General features: G+C 33.6%; 3 protein-coding genes across 4 annotated transcripts; 1 reads left to right on the top strand and 2 right to left on the bottom strand.

The window, feature by feature from the left end:
- The first annotated feature begins 1,175 nt into the window (after positions 1 to 1,175).
- LOC112749361 (uncharacterized) lies at positions 1,176 to 10,242 on the top strand. The gene is made up of 4 exons (XM_025797619.3): positions 1,176 to 3,008; positions 3,217 to 3,344; positions 3,564 to 3,630; positions 6,051 to 10,242. The coding sequence occupies exons 1-4, from the start codon at positions 1,208 to 1,210 to the stop codon at positions 7,853 to 7,855; spliced, it is 3,801 nt and encodes a 1,266-aa protein (XP_025653404.1). The 5' UTR covers positions 1,176 to 1,207; the 3' UTR covers positions 7,856 to 10,242.
- Positions 8,453 to 10,008, bottom strand: LOC112751593 (putative clathrin assembly protein At1g33340). Its single transcript, XM_025800781.2, has one exon. The coding sequence runs from the start codon at positions 10,006 to 10,008 to the stop codon at positions 8,839 to 8,841; it is 1,170 nt and encodes a 389-aa protein (XP_025656566.1). The 3' UTR covers positions 8,453 to 8,838.
- Positions 10,243 to 13,851: 3,609 nt separating the features above from the next.
- Positions 13,852 to 16,931, bottom strand: LOC112751594 (uncharacterized). 2 transcript variants are annotated; one of them, XR_003176425.3, is made up of 7 exons: positions 16,370 to 16,880; positions 16,206 to 16,281; positions 15,571 to 15,697; positions 15,391 to 15,461; positions 14,966 to 15,047; positions 14,753 to 14,801; positions 13,852 to 14,302 (listed from the first exon to the last, which is right to left on the bottom strand). XR_003176425.3 is itself a non-coding variant. In XM_025800782.3 (7 exons), the coding sequence occupies exons 1-6, from the start codon at positions 16,802 to 16,804 to the stop codon at positions 14,781 to 14,783; spliced, it is 816 nt and encodes a 271-aa protein (XP_025656567.1). In that variant the 5' UTR covers positions 16,805 to 16,931; the 3' UTR covers positions 13,852 to 14,302; positions 14,753 to 14,780. The 2 variants fall into 2 exon arrangements, 1 of the variants encoding a protein (XP_025656567.1); XM_025800782.3 differs by having other exon boundaries at positions 15,571 to 15,701; positions 16,370 to 16,931.
- Positions 16,932 to 17,829: the final 898 nt, after the last annotated feature.

Genomic DNA, 17,829 nt, shown 5'->3' on the forward strand with positions numbered 1-17,829 from the left:
TTTTTTTACCAAAGATAGAAGACTCGATCCCGCAACCTCTTAATTGAGTATGGGGAGACTATGCCATTTGAGCTATTACTCATTGGCAAAATTTAGAAAGATATGTAACTCGAACCCGCGACCTCTTAATTGAGTATGGGGAGTCTATGCCATTTTGAGTTATAACTCATTGGTTAAAAATTTGGAAAGATAGGAGACTCGAACCCGCAACATTTTAATTGAGTATGGGGAGTCTGTGTCATTTGAGCTATTATTCATTGGCTTAAATTTGGAAAGATAGGAGACTCGAACCCGCAACCTCTTAATTGAGTATGGAGAGTCTATGCCATTTGAGTTATTACTCATTGGCTAAAAAATTTGGAAAGATAGGAGACTCGAACCCGCAACCTCTTAATTGAGTATGGGGAGTCTATGCCATTTGAGCTATTACTCATTAGCTAAAAATTTGGAAAGATAGGAGACTCGAACCCGCAACCTTTTAATTAAGTATGGGGAGTCTATGCCATTTGAGCCTCGAACCCGCAACCTTTTAATTAAGTATGGGGAGTCTATGCCATTTGAGCTATTACTCATTGGCTAAAAATTTGGAAAGATAGGAGACTCAAACCCGCAACCTCTTAATTGAGTATGGGGAGTCTATGCCATTTGAGCTATTACTCATTGGCTAAAATTTTACTTTTTTCTCTTTTGAGTTTTGATTGCTTAAACTTTCAATATGATCTAATAATTGTCTTAATACTTATGCAAAATTAAACAGAGATACTTAATATAACAGGAGGAGGTACGAGCAACTAAGCTCACAATTTAGTAATTAAATAAGTTTATCAATTACATATCCTAATGTCACATGTTAATGTTATCAAATAAAAAAATATAAAAATACAAAATTTAAATTTTTAATATATTTATTGCTTATTTATTAAAGTAAAAAAAGTTTAAAACTTTTACTAATAGTTAAATTTAATATATTTTAAAGCTCTATGTATTTGAACTTAAAAAATTTAATTATAGAAATCTGGGCCGAAGCCCAAAGTTGCAGTGTAGAGAAAGATTGAGATTCCCATGGCTTAGGAATATTGGGCCAAACATGACTGGACTCATTGAGCCCAATTCTCAGTCCGAGTTGAAACTGAAACTCAACTCAACTCGCTCTCTGACTCAGTCCCTTACTCTCACTAGTCGCTCCAGAATCCATAGACATTAGACAATGCTGGGTTTACGAAAAACAAATTCCAAGTCTTGTTTGCTACGCCTTCAAAGGCTTGTTACACTTTCGAATCCCATAATTTCTTATAATTTCCCTTTTTCTTCTTCAAATTATTGTACCCATGATAGTCGCATAGGTGTTCATAAAACGGTGAACAGAACTCAACTCTTGAATTCTATTAGGAACCTCAAAAACGTTGATTCTGCTTTCAATTTGTTTCACAAAATGGTTTCAATGAATCCTTTACCATCTGAGAAGGACTTCAACTTGCTGTTTGGTTTCATTGTGAGGATGAAGGATTACACAACTGCAATTTCTTTGATTAAGCACATGTGCTCATTAGGTGTTTGTGTTAATGTCTGTACTCTCAATATTGTTATCAATTGTCTATGCCGTTTGGAGAACACGGCATTTGGTTTCTCTGTGATGGGGATGATGTTCAAAATTGGTTTGGAGCCTACAATGGTGACACTTAACACCATTGTTAATGGACTTTGTGTTGAAGGGAACGTGGATAGTGCTATATGGTTGGTCGAGCACATGGAAAACATTGGTTATCAACCCAATGGTGTCACCTTTGGAGCAATTATTAATGGGTTGTGTAAGATTGGAGACACAAATGCTGCAGTTGAGTGGTTGAAGAAGATGAATGAAAGGGATTGCAAGGCGAATGTTGTTGTTTACAACACAATTTTGGATGGTCTATGCAAGGATAGGTTGCTATCTCATGCTTTGAGATTGTTCGCTGAAATGACCAACAACGGTATTCGGCCTACCGTTATCACTTATAATTGCTTGATTCATGGCTTGTGTAACTTCGGTCGATGGAATGAGGCTGCTTCTTTACTGAATGAGATGATGCAGGGAGGAATTATGCCGGACGTGCACACTTTTACAATCTTGGTGGATGCTTTTTGCAAGGATGGCATGATTTTGGGGGCGAAAAGTGTGCTAAGTTTCATGCTGCAGATGGGAGAGGAGCCTAATGTTGTTACCTATAACTCTTTGATTGATGGATATTGTTTGCAAAGTCAAATGGAGGAGGCCATGAAATTATTTGATTTGATGGTTCATAAGAACTGCTTGCCAACCATTGTGACTTATAACTCTTTAATCCATGGATGGTGCAAAGTTAAAGACATCGATAAGGCCATGTGTCTCTTAGGAGAAATGGTTAACAAAGGATTACATCCAGGTGTTGTAACTTGGACCACTCTTATAGGTGGGTTTTGCAAAGCAGGTAAACCACTAGCTGCAAAGGAATTGTTTCTTGCAATGAACAAACATGGACAAGTTCCCAATCTCCAGACCTGTGCTGTTATATTGGATGGCCTATTCAATTGTCATTTCCATTCTGAAGCATTTTTGTTGTTTAAGGCAATGGAGCATAGTAATCTGGATCTTGATATTGCAATTTACAATATCATGCTTGACGGATTGTGCAAAGGTGGAAAATTCAATGATGCACAGAAGCTTCTTTCTTGTGTTCTAGTTAAAGGGATGAAAATTGATGCGTATACTTATAACATAATGATTAGAGGTCTATGCAAAGAAGGATTGTTGGATGATGCTGAAGACTTGCTCATGAAAATGGAAGAGAATGGTTGCCCACCTAATAGATGTTCTTATAATGTATTTGTCCAAGGGTTGCTGCAAAGATATGACATTTCAAGGTCAAGAAAATACCTTCAAAGAATGAAAAACAAGGGCTTTCCCTTAGATGCTACCACTGTAGAATTGCTTATCTGCGCCTTCTCAGCTAATAAAGGAGACAATGCATTGCAAGAGTTGCTGCAGAACTGAAGATTGTATTTAATCTCTCTTTTCATTGTTTAATAGGACCAAGGTATTCCTGCTGCCCCAAATGGTTGGAGTCTTCCTTGAACATGTTGTGGGTTCAATATCCGAAAACATTCAAAATCGGATGATTGAAAGTAATGAGTGGAAATTAAAGAGGAAAAGCAAGACTGAATAGTGTGCATCTAAGAAATTCCATCCTGAATTTTAAGATAAAGGTAGTGGGTTGGTAAATGGTAATGCATCCAAAGAGTTCAGAGAAGCAGGCATGTTTTGCTATGACATTATCAATGGCTACAAGAGGCTGTGTTTCTATAACCTGAAAAATTCCTATATGCAGGTATGTGTCAAAGCACCTAGACTAGAAACATATTCGATTTGATTAAGAATAATTCAATTTAGGTTGTGATTACTGATTACAGCTTGGCAGTCGGCAGATATCTCATTGTTTTCCTAGGCATCATGAGTATGTATTTAATGTGGAACAGAAGCATTGTGATGCCTAAAATATTGATTGATGTGTTGGTGATAGTACAATGGTGGTTTTCCTTGTTTTCAGATTGCCACAACAGAGCAAGAATCTCCTTTTGCAGAAGGCTGGCTGTGTGCTATAGCATTCAACCATTGTGTTTTTATAGACATAATTTACCGAGCAATATAAACAATATGAACATTGGTTTGAATGGTGAAATTTGACTTCAAATTCCAACATTCTTTTGTCTTATGATCACAGATCACCAGATTAAGAATCTCCCTATACAGAAGGTTGGCTTTGTTCTTGTACGAGCAAAAAATTGACACTGTATATATGTTATATTTAGATTTCATCTGATTCAAGAGTAGAGAGTGAACTAGTGATATTTATCATAGATTCATAGATCATGTTATTCTCAGCAAAATATGTGCAATATTCCAGGTTATGTAAACATGGAATAATTATTTTATTCTAATTCATGCTATTTTATGTCACTTTTAAAATACCCCTCATATTTAAATTAAACTGAATATTTCTAGATATATTTTTATGGGAACTTAATTGACAAATTTTGTAAACATTCAAACTTAGATTTCACATCTATCTATTCTTTTATCTTTTATTATATATAAAGGGGATATGTGCAATTTAGTGTTAAAATTATTTTCTTAAAATGTTTATTATATAATTCATAAAAAATAATTATTTTTAAGATTTGAACCCAAGATTTTTTAGTTAAATTATAAATTATTTATTATCTCGATTAAAATATAAATTAATTATTATCTCAATTAATTTAATCTTTATTATTTTTAGGGTACAGTATTAAATTGGTCTCCTATATTTGGGCGTAATTCTGTTTTAGTTCTTAAGGTTTAAAGTGTCCTATTTGAATCCAAAAAAGTTTCATTTAGCATCAATTTAGTCTCAGAGTGAGGTCAAACTTAAATAATTAACTGAATGTCCTACATAACAACAGTACAAGAACAAAATCAATAATATGGAGAACAAGTACAAGTTCTAGATGCACAAAATCAACCGTTGATGTATCAATATATTTATTTATTATTTTTCTTATAATATAAATAAAATATTTTCTATTGAACTAAAGAGAATGATAAATAAATGTATTGATGCATCAACGGTTGATTTTGTGCCTCTGGAGCTTGTACTTGTTCTCCAGATTATCGATTTTGTTCTTGTATTGTTGTTATGTAAGACATTCCGTTAATTATTTAACTTTGACCTCACTGTGGGACTAAATTAATGCTAAATGAAACTTTTTTGGATTCAATTCATTCAAATAGGACACTTTAAACTTTAAGGATCAAAACAGAATTACACCCAAATATAGAGACCAATTTAGTACTTTATCCTTATTTTTATACACAAGTAAAAGTAAAATGTTTTTATTCATCTATATTTTTCATAATATTAATGAATGATAATATATTTAAATTTACATATGCATTTGTTTTTTTTTTAAATATTTAATTTTAATACACTGATAATGTAAAAGAACTGTACATATGCATTCAATTACTTATCGTCATATAAAAAAATAATTATCTTTTATAATCATTATGTAAATAATTATTTAAATAAATGAACGCAATTGAATGACTGAGTATCAAAATTAAATACTATATTTTTAAATTGTCAAAATAAAATAGTTCACACTATCGGCTATTATCTTTTATTAAACTTTTTATTATCACAAGATAATGAACAATTAGAAGTTTTGTAATAATAAAAAACAGATATGCAATAATATAATTAAGTTTTTATTATTTATACTTTTTTGCTTATGAATATTCTATTTTTTAATTTCTTTTTCACAATAATAACTTAATTAAATTTGTAATAAAATAATTTTAGCGTGTGTAATAATCTAATCACATATGTTCTCTTGAATAATTACTTATATAATTTATTAATTTTATTAATGTGAAAATATATAAATAGATAGATAAACATAAAAAATGAATACATGAATATTGAATCGCATGTATAAAATATTGAGTGTGTATAAAAATTAAATTATTTGCTAAAATGATAATACCTCCATATTAGTTAAAAATCATCCCTATTTTAATAATTTCATTCTACACGTAATTACACGTTTTTTTTTTCATTTGTACAAATTTATTAAAAAAATGATATTTTGATAAATACGAGTGGCAATATTTTCTTCTAGAAAAAGTCTAAAAGGCAGTAATTTTTGTGTTTTTTGGTGAATATTTAACAATCAAAATAAAAGTGAGTAATCTCTCATCAAGATGTCTCACATTATTAAAAACACTATTAATGACCAATTGATGGTTACAAAATACCAAAATTAGTGGCGTGGCATTCCTCTTTTTTCTATTAATTAAACAAAAGATGTACAGAAGCTAACTGAATCAACTTAATTTGTTGCCAGTACCCACCACACTCTGAATCACTGCGAAGTTCCGAAGAACAAGTGCTTCATCTTTATCTTTATCAATAATAACTTAGTAGCATTTTTAATCCCAAACATTCAGGATTCTCAATGATGCAAATGCTGTCTTGGATTCATTTCCATTTGAGGTGAGATGTTTCGAGGAAGAACATGTGCTTCTCTGCGTTTCTTACGCTATCACCATCTTCAACAGATTCAAGTTGGTATCTTTAACCCTAAACCCTCCTTTCTCCTTCACTCTCATCCATATTGTTCCACCATTGAGATTGAGGCAATGAAACACAAATCATACCGTGTAAGTTGTATTAGGAATCTGAAAAACGTTGATTCTGCTTTGCGTTTCTTTAACAGAATGGTTTCCATGAACTGTTTGCCATGTATGAGCGACTTTACCTTATTGTTTAGCTCTATTGTTAAGATGAAGCATTACACTGTTGCCATTTCTTTAATCAAACACTTGTTCTCCTTAGGAGTCAAATCTGATATCTCTATTCTCAATATTGTTGTCAATTGTTTGTGCCACTTGAACCACACAGCCTTTGGGTTCTCTGTGGTGGGGATGATGTTCAAAATCGGTGTGGAGCCCGATCTGCGCACGTTTAACACCATTGTTAATGGCCTTTGTATTGAAGGCAATGTGGATCATGCTATGTGGTTAGCTGACCACATGGATAACATGGGGTATCAACCCAACAGCCACACTTTTGGACCAATCTTACTTGGATTGTGCAAGAAAGGCAACACGCCTGCTGCTATTGAGATTCTAAGGAAGATGGAAGCAAGAAATTTCATACCACAAGTTTTCGTTTACAACATAGTTTTGGATGCCCTTTGTAAGGATGGGCTAGTAGATGAGGCTTTGAGTCTGTTCTTGGAAATGACGACAAAAGGTATACAACCCGATACTATCACTTACAATTGTTTAATCCAAGGACTTTGTACTTTCAGCAGATGGCAAGAGGCTGCATCTTTACTGAGTGAGAGGAAGCTAAAGGGCATTATGCCGGATATGCATACTTTTAATATTTTAATGGATGCTCTTTATAAAGAAGGAAAGATTTCAAGTGCTAGAGCTGTACTTGGTCAAATGGTTCGAGTGGGAGAGGAGCCTGATGTTGTCACCTATAACTCAATGATTGCTAGTTATTGTTCCCAAAATCAAATGGAGAAGGCCATGGAAGTATTTGATTTGATGGTTCACAAAGGATGCCAGCTTGACTCTAACACTTACACTTCATTAATACATGGATGGTGCAAGATCAAAAGCATTAATAAGGCTATTTATCTCTTGAATGAAATGATCAATAAAGGATTAAATCTAGATGTTGTGACTTGGACTGCTCTTATTGATGGATTTTGCAAAGTGGGGAAACCGTTAGTTGCTAAAGAATTGTTTCTTACAATGCACGAATTTGGCCAGCATCCTAATCTACAGACATGTGGAACTATATTGGATGGCCTATTTAGATGTCATTTGTTTTCTGATGCAATATCATTATTTAGAGAAATGGAGAACAATTTGGATCTTAATATTGTAATTTACTGTATTGTGCTCGATGGGATGTGCCATGCTGGAAAACTAGATGATGCACGAGAACTCTTCTCTTCTCTGCCAGGAAAAGGCTTAAAACCTAATGACTATGTTTATACAATAATGATCAAAGGTCTATGTAACGAAGGACTTTTGCTTGATGCTGAAGAGTTACTGATGAATATGGAAGAGGTTGGCTGCCTACCAAATTCCTGCACATATAATGTCTTTGTCCAAGGATTACTGCGAAGAAACGATGTTCCAAGGTCAATAAAATATCTTCAGATTATGAGAGACAAAGGTTTTACAGGAGATGCTACCACCACAGAATTGCTTTTAGATTACTTTTCTGCCCACAAAGGAGATAATGCTTTTCAAGAATTTGTGCAGAAATTTGTTTGAATATAACCTCCTGTTTCATTCTTTGAATTGAGGGTTTGATGTTTTAGCTGTTGTGTGGTATATATTCTATATTACTTGGTTGTCAAATTTTGAGGCTTTAGATTGGGATAATTTTGTCTCAACTTGCTGAAGCCTATGAATTTGATCCTTCCATGCTGTTCTTTGTTTTCAAATTTCCCACAGCAGAGCGAGAATCTCCTACTTGAGAAGGTTATGCTTTGTGTTATTCCAGTCATCTAGTTCCTTTTAAGTTTCATTCATGTGGATTTTTACAGAGCAAGGTAAAACATAGGATATCGTGGTTTGTGACCATTGAATTGGAATTGTTTCTTGATTGCTGTTATGTGTTTTATAGTGGACACAGTGGAGCAAGAGCCACCCTTTTGGAGAAGGTTGGCCTATTCTTCATATACCAACCAAAGCTCAATAGTCAATACTCAATACCCCCTTTTATTTATTTTTTAAATAAAACCATGTACCAAAGATCTTGTTATCAAGAAAATTTGTACAATAAAATAATTCTTATACTACAATCAGAATTAGTCTTTTGGAAAGTTCAAATAATCCAATATATATGGTTTCACCAAATTTTGAAACAATAACAAATACCAATCAATAATAACATTTTCCGTCTATGTATGTTGAATGACCAAAAGCTTTGTATACAATAATGAATTAAAACTATGAACATAGCCTTATATATAACTGAAAATAACCTATTCTATTGTTGTGCACTTCTATAACATTTGTGTCCTATATTTTCCACAGCAACATTGTTTTTTCCCCTCAAAAAAATTACATTCTTCTTTACCAAATTACTCTCCAATTAATAATATATTTGGCACACCACAGTGAAAGGGATTCACAGCATTATTAGTTTACCAAAACTATTGAAGAAACTCACCCAAACCTATATAGTTGATTTCAGGTTCAAACTTTGGAGAACATTCTTGTATCAGCAATAGGTGAAAATGGATTCAGCACTACACTTGTGATTCATTGGTAGGTTCGTCTTCAAATACCACCCATACCTTGCTTATTTTAGTCTCTAGTGTCCATGAAAAATGAGTAGTAGGTGGTGACAAATTTATCTCAATTTTCTCTTCCTTCTTTTCCCTTTCTGGTAATGATCCTTTGAATTGGTTTGAAATCTGAGGTGGGTTTGAGATGCCCATTCTTCTTGATAAAGAGACATGTGATTGTGAAGCCAAAGGTTGAATTTTTGGACTACCATATTGATCCAATGCAATTATATGATCCATGCTGATTAATTGGACAAACGGATATTCCAAACTTTTGTTTCTAACAATTTTCTTGCAACTTGCATACAGATCATGGAGCCTTTGGCTCTGCAATGAAGCTTTCTTGAGAATCTCACATGCTAGGCCTCTTGCCGATGGTGTTAGATCAAAGAGCATGTTGTCAAGTGCTGCGATCCCCTCAGAGAATGTCACATAAACTTGGAAGCTTTCCCTCAAGGTGTTGCTCATGGCAACTTGAGCAACAAGGCTATGATCTGACCCCAACATATCATTTGATGAGAATTCCAAAACCTTATCAATGAGAACTTGGCATTTTGGTAATGTTCTGAATACCATGTCAATGGATTTCTCATCATAGCTCCTAAACTCTAACCCTTTTGACACAATTGCTGGTTCAAGCTTCCCCGCTTGGTTGATTAGCCAACTCATCCTTTCTTCAATATAAGAAGCATATTTTTGTAGGAATCCAAGTGAACGATCATAACCATTCTTTGTGAAACATGGCCTTGTACTGATTTGTAAATGGCCAGAAACATGTGCCTTGCATAATTCCTTTTCAAATGACCTGTTTCCTCCTCGGAGGAGGCGGTGGATCAGGACAAGGGTCTTGAGGGCAACAAGGCTGTCCTTAGTTTTGGCAAGGCGGCAAGAGATCCTCTCGGCAAGAAAGGGGATGGAATTCGGAGAGTTTGAGACAAGGAAGAGGATCTCATGCATGTATTTGTCATCAATGGTGCCATTGTCATGACCGGTGGCGCGCAGAACTGCTATATTTATGCTGGTAAAGCCATCATATTGGTGATGGTTCATCAAGGCCTTACCAATAGACGCATGATCTTTCATAGAGCCAATAGCCAATTTGAGCTTGCCTTGTATATCTACTACACCCATATTCTTCTTAGCTTCTTGTTGAATCAAAAAGGAATGAAGAACTTCAATTATGATTAGAAGAAGCTAAGACTAATATGGAATAATTTGGTGTGTGTAGAGGACTAGAGGTAAGAAGTTGAAAGAGTATAAACATATAAAGGTGAGTAGGGAGAAGAGTGAGAAAAATAAAAGTGAGGTCCTTAAAATATTGGGGTGTAATTACAAATCATAGAATCAAATCTTTCATTTTTTATATACTGAGAATTGTAATGTGGACAAGAACATTCATCATGTAGAATAGTAAATTGGATTTATATATATATATATATATAAATTCTTGTGATGGATTAGCAGTCTACGCACCCAACAGCACTGCAATATGTCCTATAGGGGAAAAAGGCAATAACCTACATGCAAAGTCAACGAGTATATAATCAACAAGCTTCCTTTTCTTTTGGTCCTTTTAAAGTGGCTGAATTGCAAGATCAATGAAAATGCAAAGGATTTTGTTTTGTATAGTAAGCCTCTTTTGTTTTAGCCATGAGCTAACTACTAGAATGAATGGAGGAGAATGATGTAATTTTAACTAGTATTCATTTTAGACTTATCTTAAATTTTTAAAGAATAAACCACATTTCATCATATGGTAATAAAGTAATTAGTCTTGTGACTTTGGTTTGATATAAAAATACTTTTCTACCTCTTATCTGTATATCTTCTTATTTAACAATTTTACCACACAAAAAAAGTCACATAAATATTTTCTATTTGGAAGATAACCTACAACACAATTTACCTGGGGGCTAGGATTTAATTTTCATTTTTATCCTTGATGTTATATATGCACATGAGTATATTTGTTTTTGTTTTTCGGTTTTTCTTTTCCTCTTAAAGTCTTATTGTTCCTTTTTCTAGTTATTGCCTAACTTTCCTATTAAAGGTTATTTTATCTTTCACCAGCTTTACCTCACTCTCTTTTAGGAACTTTCTGTTTTCTACTAGAATTGAAGTAGCAATTATTTAGATAAGCTTGAAGTAAACCAAAGGTCAAAAAGCACTAAGGGATAATCAAATTAAAGGATAGTCATCAAGGTTACCATTTATTAAAGGTGTAATTGATTGATACAGATCAATATCATAACCAACATGGAATAATAAAGTTTGCCTTAGAAGGCTTTTCAAGGTTAATTAAGACTTTTTATGTCATTCTAAGAGAGTCAACGGTGGGAGGAAAAAAAAGTGGAAGGTGAGAAAGAACCTCATTCCACAAGCATATGATTCTTTTTAGCATTTAACTCTCTTGCCATTCACAAAAATACAAAATAATTTGACTTTGCCAAATCTTTCTTCTCCTCCACAGGTTCTATATATATATACATATCATGTAAACTTTGATTTTGGTGGGGAAGTTGAAGCCCCACCCACTGCCACAGAGATCCAAAGACAAAAAAGTGTTGTATGTTGTTGCTATATTCTATTCTACCAATAATAAACCAAGATGTTTCTACACCAAGGTAATGCATATAGAAAATAGATTTTTTTACATAAATTCTTGTATTTCATGTTCACATCCACTTCATTATTTTTAGATTTTAGTATGACTTATATTTTAATACATATGCTTTTTTTAATATTGGATTGCAATAAGCGTCTATAATTTTTTTTTTTTATTCATAGAATAAGAAAAAAGTTGCCTTATACCATTTATATTTGAACACGTCAGTTTTGTACATTATGATTTATTCATGCATTTGCTACATGTGTAATACAATAATTCGTGTTAGATTATAAAAAGTTGATGGAATAACTTTTCTTATAGTATGTAAGCATCTAGGATTTTTTCACTGTTTGTTATGTTGGGTGGGGGGGATTATAAACAAAATAACAACTTTTTTTTTAGATTATAAAAAATTGATGACTTTTTTATAGTTCCCTGTTGATGAATCCTGTTGGTTGAAGATGACAAATGAAAATAAAGCACTACCAAATTAAAAGTAAGGTTGTAAAGGAGTAGTCTAAACTCTAAACTCTAAACTGGGCATAAAAAAGGTAACTTTTTAGTGCAAGAGAACTATAGTTTTTGTTGCAACCTTGCACAAAGAGTATGCCTTGTTATGCCTTGTTATGGTAGTACAAAAGGAGAAAACAAGGTAGTATAAAGATATACAAAATTAGAATAGCAAAAGAAAAAAAAGAGCATAATTTACTCGAAATAATTTAAATTGAAACTATTTCTTAATTACTTTTCATTAGGTATCAAACAATTTAAAAATTTATAATTAAGTCCTTATATAAGATAAAAATTTATAATTAGATCTTTATTAATGGGTAGTTGTACGGTGACTTTAAAAAACCATCAACTTGCATTCTATAAGAATATTAGTTTTAGCTATTAAAGATCGTTGCAATAGACTAAGTAATTGGAATATCGTTCAAGAAGCGAATGCTTGTGTAGATAGATTGGCATGAGAAGAACATGAGTTTCAGTTGGGATGTCATTTTTTTTTTCTATTCTCTCTGTATATTTCTTTAAGTTTTCATGTAGATTTCATTGGAACTGTTTTCTCTAGAATAATTTCTGTCTAGTTTTCTTTCTTTTTAGGCTTTATGCCCAAATATGTATAAAAAAAATTATTATTTTTCATAAAAAAATATAATAATTTTAAAATATGTTATAACAATATCCTACATCAGACACAAAAAAGAATGTTATTAGTAGAAAAGAAATTAAAGCATCCAGTCATATGTGATGTATATGCTGTTGGCGGCTGGGAATATCCTTGGTATTCTGAAGGATGCCTAATCTAAAACAGCACTCACTATAATTGTTTTATTGTGGCATCAATTTCAAAGCTGACTATGGTTATTAGGTACTAATTCTAATGGACAAAGCTAAATAGCAAAGATTTTTCACAATGACTCAAACACAGTCCCATTATCTAATGGTCCATGTTACAATTTGCATACTTTCTTTGTGTATCTCTCTTTGACAAAGTCAAGTCAAGAAAGGAAGAATCTCCATGACCATTAACAGAGGAATTGAAAAGAAAGGATTTTCAGCCATTCAGGATTTCTGTACTCTACATGACTCTAACATTTTTTTTTTCTTTTTTAAGAAAAAAAATATATATTAGGGCTTAAACCAGAAGAAGAGGTCAGTCATCAGCCACTGTTTCTGGAATTTATAAATCACATGGTGGGAATTTGACCACTGAGAAAGGTGAAAGATGCTAATTTATGGATAATAAAATAGTGAAGAGATCAAGAGAATCACACATAGAATAAAAAAGTTAAGAAAATTGTCAAATTATGTTAGATAGTTACATGTACTTAATTTAACAAGATTTAGATGACAAAACTGAATTTCTACTAATTGATGTCACAAAATTATTTCATGATATCAACATCCATATCATTTTCTAGAATATAAATCCTTAACTAAAAGGCCAAAATAAATAATTAAATGAGGTTTATTTCCGATGAGCTTTAATTCCATATTTGCAACAGTTACACCCTTGTTCTTTTAGAAGTTCCAAAAACCAAAAAGCTAAAAGCATTTTAATCATTTTAATAACAAAACATTATGATTGTCAAAACATAAAAAAAAAGTAGTTTAAGATACAAGTGGAGTTCATGACTTCATAAACAGCAAGCACCATAGTAAAATTGGAAGACATAAATCTAGATGAGCATGGATTATGTTTCGTATCCAATGAATTGGTGCTGTATAATCATCCTATGAGTGGATTCCATTGAGTGAAGAACTATGATTATAATCATTAGTTACAAGAATAATTTGATTATTCTGATAATCATGCCACTAGAAACAAATAAAAAAAAAAAAAAAAGCAGTAAGCACATACCTTCCAGAAAAATCAAGAAATGAATAGTTATAAATTATAATCATTGTCTATAAAATCTACAAAGATCTGCATCTTGTATATCAGGTTGCCAACTTGATGTTCACTAGAAACAACTAAAATTAAAAAATTAAAATACAACCAGAAAAAAGAAAAAAAAGGGGAAAAAAAAATTACAAAAGTAGCTGTCAATGTTTTAACAAGGTGTACACAGGAATGCATCATGTATTTGAGGTTGCTGTCTTGATGCTGCTTCAGGCTTCACCTTCAACATATCATACAAAACCAGTTTCATTCCACTCTACACACGGAGTCTGATGAATAAGGTCTTAATTACAAGCAGAAATTCTGATTTCATTTGTAACCTTGATTCTTCACTGGAGAAAAATACCTTGTTATGGGCTCAAAGAATTTCCTTCAGTAGATATATGTATCCATGACACAAACTGAGACATCTGAAAGAAAAATATAGTAAAAATTAAGGAATATATCATAACTAATTTCAATAAAACTATGAATACTATATGTTCTTCAAATTTGGTTTTCATTTGTGGTGGAAATTAAAGAGTAAAGTTCATAAACTGTCCTTTCTTCTGCACCAAGTTTACCAACCAAATTGTTGTAGAAATTAAGTAGTTTGTTTTCTATAAATTTTTGTTGTGAAAGATGGGTCGAACTGTTGATCTTCATAACTGTAGTTAAATTTCAGAATAAACTCCTATTGACAATGTCCCATTTTTCTTGTGTCAAGTACCACTTAAAATAACAACGTATAACAACTTATTTTCCATTATTTAACCAAATTCCATGCATATTGGAGGTTTTCTCTATTCAACTGCATATATATACCCAAAATGTTGACTCAAATTGTGGGTCGTATGAGCAGGAGATAGAATAAATTGTACCTGCATATGGAGTGAAAATTCAGAGATTCTACTTGAGAGGCTTCATACCCTGTTCAAGCACCAAAAAGCAGATTCCGAATTACTATTTGTTAGATAAAACATGTCTTATCTGTTCATTCTATTTCTTTTTATGCTATTAACTAATTATACAAAACTTGAAGTGATCGATAAAATACAACTATTTTATGCCAGAGAAAACATAAAAAAGCATACCTTTGATGCCCGCAGTTCATTTACTTCCATTCTAAGTGAATCATCTGATAGAATTAACCGAGACAGTGCCCCAGTACTTAACCTGCAATATGTTTAATAAAAGCCAAAACAATTATAAACTTTTCACATAAATATAAAAGGTAAGCCAGTAGTTACAATAACAATATAGATATTGTCTAATAAATAAATAAATGATATCGGTTATCACAACAGTCCGGCTTAAACGAGAAATTGCTTCATGAGATGAGTGAAACTAGCCTATATCTCCTTCATTACTTTCATATCAAATATCAAATTTCAATTAGATTTGTGGGTATTCTATACATCCATCAGCTGGTAAAATATTCCATGTCTCATTTGATGAAAGTTTCACATGCTCAGAACATGGGAAAACAAAAATCTGACAGAAAACATGAGCCAAGTACCCAAGATATTTTGCAGCATCTGAGACGGAACCCTCAACTGCAAAAATGAGATCCAATAGAGCTTGCATTCCCTGTTGGAAAGGACACAATCAGTTTTTAAATTCTGTAAAATGCCTGGAGATAATGAAGAACAGAATGAAAAGCAAAAGACATTGGCACAAGGAGCAGAGATAAACATACCAGCAAAAACTTGGGGTTATTGGGTCCAATTTGTGGACCACAATCTGAACCTCTAATGGATGACTTGGGAGGAAGTATCTGAAGAAGCTCCCTTGGTGGCGAATAAGCTTCAAGATCCACTGTCTTCCTAACTAGCCCAACAAAAGAAATGCTATCTTATCTATCAGGAGAAAAAAAAAATCTGTGTACATTGCTTGCTATTAGTTAATATATATTTTCAATCTCATCTAAGAATGTAATGGGGAAAAAAAAACCTTCTCTAGAGTCCTAGATCAACTTTGTGAAATCAAATATATTTATCCACTACTTGCTAGTTTATTTAGGAAGCTAGTTATCCAGTGCTGATTCTTTTAAGTTGTACTAGTAAGCTTGAGGCCAGTTAGGGTTCAATTTTCTTTAAAGAAAAAATGCTTTTGTGCTCATTGTGAAGGACAGATGCTTCGTTGAGTTGCCGTATCCACGTGTATCCATGTGTCAGACACATTTCAATCACCAACACTCCAAACACACACATACAGAGACTCCCTTGGTAAATTCAATCAATTTCATATATTTATCTAAACATGTTTTCCTACCCAATGAAACAAGCAATCAAATTCCAGAGCTTGGAACAGCAAATAAATAATAGAGCTTACGTTTGAGAGCAATACGAGCACGAAGGCGTTTCAAAGCGGAAGCGCGATTCTTGTGCTGAGAGCGATCCTCGGAAGCCTATGCAAAACAAGAACAACACCGAAATTGAGGAATAAACCAAGCAAGACGAGATTTTGAGAAGGGGCAAAAGGGTAAAATGACATACCTGAGCGACGATGCCGGTAGGGAGGTGCTTGAGGCGGACGGCGGTGTCGCGTTTGTTGCGGTGCTGGCCGCCGGGGCCGGAGGTCCTGAAAGTTCCCATTTCGCACTGGCGCATGAGCTCGTCGTCAGTGAGCTCAAGGTAGCGTTTGGAAGCATCTTCGGTGGTGGCATCAACGGTGGTGGAGCACCACAGTCGGTTGTTGATTCTGTTTCTAGTTGCTGTTGTTGTTAACGGTGGTAGCAGTGATTTTGATTGAGAAAGTGGAAGAGAATAAGGTGTTGTTGTTAACGGCGGTAACAGTGATTGTGATTGTGATTGTGATTGAGAAAATGGAAGAGAATAAGAGTGTGAAGCGAAGATTCTAAGAGGAAGAAGGAAAATTGGTTTGCATATGAATAATAACATTCTGTGAGCCATTCGAAGAAGAAGGAGCATTGGTTTCGCTTTATCATTTATATATATGGGGTTACCAACTACCAATGTTTAACTAATTTCTTGAACTTAAATATCCTTTGTCAGTTACTGGTCCGAAAGGGCATCCCATTCTTGACATCAAATTGTTATTTAACCAACTTAGTTAGCTCCCATGCTTTTAAGCAAGTATTAAAAATTGGTTTTGTGAATGTGACCTATTGGAGCTTTTTTTTTTCTATTTAAATAAAAAAAATATTTACCGATTTAAATAAACGTATAAATATTTACTAAATTATATTTAGAGTCATATCTCGAATACAGTGGGAGAAGTCAAAAATTGAATGTATCTTGGACGCATTGATTCCGTTTTGTGATACGAGACGCGCTGATCATATCACGGGTGCACCCGAGATATGAACAAGAGAGCATCTCGAATACAATGCGTTCGAGATATGTGCATATTCTGACATAGAGCAGTGCATCCGAGATACGTGCAAGAAAAGAAAACAGGGACACTACATCCGAGATATATTCAAGATCCAATGTTATGAAAATATTGTATACTTTTTTAATGAAAATTTTGTAATATTGTAGATGAAAAATGGTCCCATAACAATTGAATTTAGGTATACAGAAATTATGCTTCATTACACATTAAACACATTTAATAACAATCAGTACATCGGAGTGATAACAGTGGAACAAAAAGACCTAAACGGCTAAACCCCAAATTGTATGCGTCGTCATGGATTCGAGTGCCGCGCATTGGGACACCCACGTCTGGTGTGGCCCTCTCCGCGGCAGAGCCCACATCTCTTCTCCGCATGCTCAATGGCATCTATCTCATTTCAGATCCGAGTGGATACCGGCCTACCCGATGTCTTCCTCCTCATGGCTGAGTTGGGCTTCAGGCATGCACCGTACCATGGAGGTTACATCTTTTCGTCTGGTATCGGCGGAAATTCTCTCTAGTATACCTTGAATACAGAGGCCATCGTGTACACGGGGTCCACAAAATGACCCCACTCAATACTCGCAGCTGCACA

This window comes from Arachis hypogaea, chromosome 15 (genome assembly GCF_003086295.3).
Source record: "Arachis hypogaea cultivar Tifrunner chromosome 15, arahy.Tifrunner.gnm2.J5K5, whole genome shotgun sequence".
Lineage (NCBI taxonomy): Eukaryota > Viridiplantae > Streptophyta > Magnoliopsida > Fabales > Fabaceae > Arachis > Arachis hypogaea.

Excerpts from the sequence above, each read along its gene's own strand:
- LOC112749361 (XM_025797619.3), top strand. The coding sequence starts at position 1,208 with ATGCTGGGTTTACGAAAAACAAATTCCAAGTCTTGTTTGCTACGCCTT. Across the intron at positions 3,009-3,216 it reads GCAAGAGTTGCTGCAGAACT|ATAAAGGTAGTGGGTTGGTA; the intron begins GAAGATTGTATT and ends CTGAATTTTAAG. Across the intron at positions 3,345-3,563 it reads TGAAAAATTCCTATATGCAG|ATTGCCACAACAGAGCAAGA; the intron begins GTATGTGTCAAA and ends CCTTGTTTTCAG.
- LOC112751593 (XM_025800781.2), bottom strand. The coding sequence starts at position 10,008 with ATGGGTGTAGTAGATATACAAGGCAAGCTCAAATTGGCTATTGGCTCT.
- LOC112751594 (XM_025800782.3), bottom strand. The coding sequence starts at position 16,804 with ATGCTCCTTCTTCTTCGAATGGCTCACAGAATGTTATTATTCATATGC. Across the intron at positions 15,462-15,570 it reads ATAACCCCAAGTTTTTGCTG|GGAATGCAAGCTCTATTGGA; the intron begins GTATGTTTATCT and ends CCTTTCCAACAG. Across the intron at positions 15,048-15,390 it reads GATGCTGCAAAATATCTTGG|GTTAAGTACTGGGGCACTGT; the intron begins GTACTTGGCTCA and ends AACATATTGCAG.